General features: G+C 51.8%; 1 protein-coding gene across 1 annotated transcript; it reads left to right on the plus strand.

Moving 5' to 3' along the window:
• The first annotated feature begins 219 nt into the window (after positions 1-219).
• On the plus strand, positions 220-1,647 carry LOC123426265. The gene has a single exon (XM_045110064.1). The coding sequence runs from the start codon at positions 303-305 to the stop codon at positions 768-770; it is 468 nt and encodes a 155-aa protein (XP_044965999.1). The 5' UTR covers positions 220-302; the 3' UTR covers positions 771-1,647.
• The last annotated feature ends 4,903 nt before the right edge of the window (positions 1,648-6,550 follow it).

Raw genomic sequence — 6,550 nt, forward strand, 5'->3', positions numbered from 1 at the left:
GAATCTATCCCTACTAATAAAGCACCGACGGCCCCCCAGCCGCCTTCATCTCCCGCACCCACGAGCAGCCCCTGATCTGCTCCCCGCGCCGCCGCTCCGTTCCTCCTGCCGGTTGCCGTCCCCGATCCACGTCGGATCCCGCCGCCGCCCCGTTCCTCCCGCCGCCGCCCCGTTCCTCCCGCCGGTCGCCGTCCCCGATCCACGCCGGATCCCGCCGCCGCCCCGTTCCTCCCGCCGGTCGCCGTCCCCGATCCACGCCGGATCCCGCCGCCGGCGAGCTGCCGAAGCCGTCGCCCCCAGCCATGCCTCCTTCGGAGCTCCGCCAGATCCGGAGCGCCACCCCCGCGAGCAGCCGCGCCGCCCTGCCTCCTGCGCCTCCCCGCTCTCCCTGCCTCTCCTTGCGCCGCCGCCTCGCGCTGCCGCAGCTCGCGCCAGCACCCGCCCCCGCCGCGCGCCTCGCCTGCCAGTCCCTCCGAACACCGCAACCGCCTGCTCGCCGAGCACCTCCGCCCCGTCGCGCCCTGGATCAGATCCAGATCGGGCTCTCCCTCTACGGCCTCGTCTGGCTCCAGCCGCTCATCGGCTTCCTCCGGCCCAGCACAGTGAGGCGTCTCAACCCTCAAGGCGAGCGCGGCAAGGCCGTGGCTGCGGAGGTAGTTCGGCTCGACACGAGGCCGGATGTGGAGGCGGAGCGAAGCGACGGCGGCTCAGCGGCGAGTGGAGATGGAGGCGGACTGAAGCGACGGCGACTCAGCGGCGAGTGGAGGTGAAGCGAAGCGATGGCTGGCAGAGATGGCGAGGCACCAGCGGCGGCTTAACCCGGCGGGGTTGCAGGGCAGCGCATGGAGGTTGCTTGAGGCATACGCACGTGCAGGGCGAGGTAAGACGCCGAGGTGGAGCTGGGATGGAGCGAGGCCGGCTCAAGGCGCGGTGATGCCGGCGTGGAGGTGCACGACAAAGAGGCGTTGGGCGAGGCGGGAGCGGCGGCCACAATGGAGGCCGACTCGGCGAGCGGGCGAGACGGGAGCAGCGGAATTGCAGGATAATGCTGGACACTGTCGGATAAAAAAACATAACGGCAGCAGCACGCGCAGGTTCAGCAGGTCATAGAATGAGAATGGGAGCTCCTTCATGCCACTAAAGTAGCTGCCGAGGTTGACGATTTCACGGCCCGAAAATTTCCTTCTCACTAGCTGCTGGGGGTGGCCGTGTGCGCGGTCGGGGTGGCCAACGTCTACATCGGCCTGCACACGTACCGGGAGAGGACCGGCAGGAGCGTCGGGCTCTGGACGACGCTTCTCACCGCTGAGGTCTCCGCCGTGGCGCTCGTCTAACCACATCGTGCGGCAAGAAGAGGCGGCCGCCGGGGACGAGCGGCGGTCGGAGACCGAGACGTCGGAGGAGCCGTCGTACCCGGACAACGACCACAAGGAGGTGGCCGTGATGCCGTAGCATGACGATGGGAGCTTGCTTGGGCTGAAAAATGCAACACCGATTCTGTATAGTTCATGTGCTTGGTAAGCTGCAGATTGAACAACTTTTCAATGATAGTAGATATAGAAAACAACTATCAGTGCCGCATTTTCCCTGGCCGGGGACTGCATAATCAATTTCAATGAAAATCTAGGATAAAAATCCTTACCGGGACGCACTGGTAGCCCGGAAATGTTTATGCAAAATACATTTATTTTCACATTGCTTGGCATGCGTCTAGATCATTCGATTTATTACCAATCCTGAAAGTTGTACTTCTGCATGCCGATAGTTTCAATCGAATAGCTCTTGCTAGATATTTTCCGTCGTTCATTCCATCCAGTAGTTTGATAGCTTTGTGATTATTGGGAGACAAATGATCTGTCTTACAGACTAAAAATAATCTCATCCAGTAGTTTGATATTTTGGTCATTATTCCAACAAATTAATCCGTGCGGCAGATTGAAAACAGTCGGATCCTGATGCAATCATGGCCTGAGATTATTAACGAGTGTGGACATATATAAAGTTGCTTCCTACTGGTACATAACTATTTTTGGCCATCATTATGAGAAGTAATACTTTACAAGCTCTATTAATAAACATCATAATTCATGAGTGTTATTTCAGAAATTGACATCACAACAGTATGATCCTCGCTTTTGTGATCCTGCGATATGGGGGCATAATGATTTTCAGTTATTTTCATGCCAACACATTGAATGTTTTATGTTCAATGTTTAATAATAGTCATTAGTCTATTAATGTCTTTTAAGACGTGTTTTCATTGCAGAAGCTTAACCATTGCAGTTTCATGTGTACATAAGCTTGTAAGACAATTTTGTAAAGTGATTTCTGTATTGTTTTTCTATGCATCCCCCACTTGTTATGTGGATGGTTAAGTATGTCTATATAAGCTTTGCCCTGCAATCAAGTTCCAAAGTTTCAAAAAATATGTATTATATGAAGTTTCAAATTACTTTCTAAAAGTATGATGCATCTCAAAGATAGGTACTGGTTGTGTCCTGAATCTAAGTAGTACACAACTGTTGAAGGGTTATGACATAATCAAAATTTCTAGCATTCATTTTCCAAGGTATCATGAATTCAGAAACCTATTCATCACACAGATTAGGGAGCTGGGAGAATATATGTGCCACCATAGCAACGCACGGGCATTGTCCTAGTCAGAATATATATATATGGTTCGACTATTCGTCATCGTAATTTTATGTTTTATTTTTTTATTTTATAGATAAAAAGAGACTTTAAGAAATTATATATGTCACGTAAAATTAAAAACATAAAAACATACTGTAAAATGTACGTGAAATTCGATTTTTCTGATCTTAAGACCTATATTTTAAAAAATTTACATCAATTTTTTCGTAATGGATCAATAGTAATGTAACTATAGTAATCCCAATGTAATTTATTTATGAAACGGTCATAAGATTACCTGTGTGAAGAATAACTTATTTTGTACCCTCGATGACGAATAGAATTTCTATATATATATATATAGTGTCGCGCTATTCGTCACACTGAGTGACGAATAGTTATTCTTAACCCCCTTCTATTTTAACATCACTTCATCGTAACTTTACATTCCGTAAATTTTGTTTTATTTTATACGTAAAAATATAATCAACGTAAAAATATTTTATGTCACGTTTGTTAGGGCATATTTCTCCTTAAGTGGTTTTGGTGATTGATGACAATGCTTATACGGACTAATCGTGTGCACTGAGTGATGGGGTTATAGTCCCAGGGTAGGGTCATAGGTGTGCCCTATAGGTCCTACCCAATGATTACTCTTCATAGGGGACAAGGCCCTTAGAGAGTTCCGACTGAACTGTGGACGCCCCCATCATCCAGTCGGCGACAATCCACTCGGATCATATCTAACGTACCGACTGGAATCCACTCTGTACATCGTAACCTCCCAGGAGGGCAACGGTCATACATTTTCATACACCATAATTAGCATTTAAGGCTTACGTTACCAGTAACGCCAGCGTTTACTCGCCACTACTCCACCCCTGTCCACCGGACCATTATGAAGGGCAGCGCACTCTATATAAGCCGCCCTTCACCACTGGTACATGGGTTGGCACTTGTTGTAATCCCTTAATACACTCGATACAAAGCTCCCAAGAGCACTGAGACGTAGGGTGTCGTGGATATAAGTCTCACAGTAGATGTGTAGGGTACGAAAAGATGGGCAGAGTCTTAGCTACGGCGAGGTTGTATGAGTTCAGACCCCTCTACGGTGGAGGTAAAAGCCCTACGTCTCAGTGCTCTTGGGAGCTTGATGTCGAGTGGAATATGGATTACCGTGAAATGCTAACCCCTACACCAGTGGGGAAGGGTGGCTTATATAGAGTGTGCTACCCTTCACAACGGTTCGGTGCACAGGGGTGGAGTAGTGGCGAATAAATGCCTACGTTACAGGTAACGTATGCCTTAAATGCTAATAATGGTACATGAAAACGTATGACCGTTGCCCTCCAGGGGGTTACGATATACAGAGTGGAATCCAGTCGGTAAGTTTGATACGCTTCGAATGCTCGTCTCCGACTGGATGATGGAGGAATCGTCACCGACTGGATGATGGGAAGTGCTTAATTCAGTCGGAACTGACTAAGGGCCTTGTCCCTTATGAAGGGTAGTCCTTGGGTAGGACCTATAGGGCAGGCCGATGACCCTACCCTGGGACTATAACCCCATCATTAGTCCCCGAATGGATCGGGGTTGGAACGACGAAGCGATGCTTGGAGTATGGATGCGACTGGTATGGATGCGACTTTGGCGTTGTTTGCCTCGATCCATTTTATCCTCTTGACCAGTGATCCGAGTGGATATATTCATGAAACGAACCGTCAGAGACCGAGTGCTTCCGCAGAATCTTTTGACGTGACGAGTCAACTAACAGCGGCGGATTTTGTGGGATCCTCAAATTTCGGTTGCCGCGCGCTCAGCGGGGATGACGACATCGTCATTGAGTAGTTTCTGCCGCCTCGATTACCGTGCCTTCATCTCCTCCACTAATATCGCAGCAGCCGGTCGGGGGATAAGATTTCGAGGCCACCTGCTAGTGACCCAGTCGGAAGCTTATTTAAACCTCTCCAGCGAGGCTTTCTCGTGGCGCTCACCTGATTACTCGCACTCGCCCCGCTTCTCCCGTGGCTCTTTGCGCACCCCAAGCTTCCTCCTTCCTCTCCTCCCCCACGGATCTGCAACCTCCACCATGACGAAGGGGCAGACGAGCAAGCTCGAGTCGCAGAAGAAGAAGAAGAAGAAGAAGGCGGCTCCTGCTCAGCGGCGACAGCGGGCACTGCCGGCGGGTTGGATCCAGGGGGATTTCCTCCCCTTCACGATGACGACGAATGATATGCTGGAGCTGGTGGAACAAGGTATGATCGAAAACAAGTCGTGGAGGCTGCCGGCGGAGGGCGAGACGGAGCCGGCGCCCCAGGAGGAGGAGCGTGTCTTGCTGCTCAGTCACGTGTACCGAGGCTTCTCTCTGCCTCCTCATCCATTCTTCACAGGTATCATGAACCACTTCGGGGCGCAGCTCCATCATTTTCCTCCCAACGCAATAGCTCATCTTTCTGCATTCGTCGTGCTTTGTGAGTGCTTTATCGATTATCCTCCCCATTGGGGGCTCTTTAAGTACATCTTCTCCGCTAGATCCCAAACCGTCAAAAGACTTAGCCAGTCGGACGACAAAACTCATATCCTCCAGCTCTGCGGAGGCTTAGCTTCCAGAAGAAAAACAAAAGTAGCTATCCCGCTCTTCAGTTCTCCGAGTCCGTTAGGAACTGCCAGTCGACTTGGTTCTATTGCCAGGACGTCGCTTGCCCGAATGCCGCAACTGGGCTGCCACCTTTTAGCCTAGACCGACCGGCTCCGCCCAGGCAGCTTGCGCTCACGAAGATGGAAAAGATCCAGATTCAGCCTCTGGTTGAAGCGCTGATAGATGTCGTCCGCAAGGGAGTCACCGGCACGGATTTGCTGGAGATTTTTCTGGGTCGACGCATCCAGCCTTTGCAAGCTCAACACCACGCCATGTGGCACTACACGGGGCCTGAGGACTCCACTCGGACTCACCCCGAATGCGTGACCGGGGAGGTTGTGACGGCGTGGGTCCGCAGCATCACAGGCGCCTGCGATAACCCTAGAGGAGCCCGGCGAGTGAAGCCCTTCCGCGCTGATAACCCTCCTTCGAATGAGGTGAGTATATCTTGTCGAGTGCTTACAATTCTCTTAGATTTATCGCTTTTTCTTGTATCACTGTCTGACGTCTGATGTTGTCGACTGTATCTCGTGCAGGCATGGACCAACTGGTTTTCTCCCGTCTCGAACGGGAATCCGGCTGAGCAAGAGGAAGGCAGCCAGGAGGGCAGCGTGGAGAGCGTCGAGTACGTTTCCGACAGTGGGGAGACGGAGGAGGAGACCGAAGAGGAGGAGGAGGAAGTTGGGGAGCAGAGCTCGCCACCCCCACCACCAGAGCCTCGAACTAAGCGCCGCCACGAACCCGTGACTCCGTCGGCTCCTCCAGCGGCCCCGAGTGCCTTGCCAGCTACTCCCGTGGCTCCGAGTGCTTAGAGCACAAAGAGGACCAGGGACGCTGCTGCTAAGCCCGCGGGCCAACCTTCCAAGGTGGCCAAACCAAGTGGATCCAAGCCTCGGAAAGCTTTGCCTCGGATGAGGATCGCCGTTCCCGTTGCCTCAGCGTAAGTGTCTTGTTCTCCTATCTTTTTCAGTATTTGATTAAACTCATGCTTATTGGTCAAGTGGATTTTACTCGACAGAGCTGCTACCTCCGCCACCTCTCTACCTCGCCAGGAAGACAATCCCATGGATACGGATAACGTTGCCACATCCCAGCAAGGTACGTTGTGACGACTCCAAGAGTTTGCATTATTGCTTCGTGAATTATGTCTTTAATCTTGCCCTTTTTCCGTGGTCTCACGTCGTTCAGTGGGGCTTCCTTCACAGGTGATCCATCTGGAGGAGGATGACCAGAAGAGGTCCGGGCAAGCTTCGGTGCGTGTCCTTGAGGTTGTTCCAT

The sequence above is a fragment of the Hordeum vulgare genome, chromosome 2H (assembly GCF_904849725.1).
Source record: "Hordeum vulgare subsp. vulgare chromosome 2H, MorexV3_pseudomolecules_assembly, whole genome shotgun sequence".
NCBI classification, from domain to species: Eukaryota; Viridiplantae; Streptophyta; class Magnoliopsida; order Poales; family Poaceae; genus Hordeum; species Hordeum vulgare.

Excerpts from the sequence above, each read along its gene's own strand:
- LOC123426265 (XM_045110064.1), top strand. The coding sequence starts at position 303 with ATGCCTCCTTCGGAGCTCCGCCAGATCCGGAGCGCCACCCCCGCGAGC.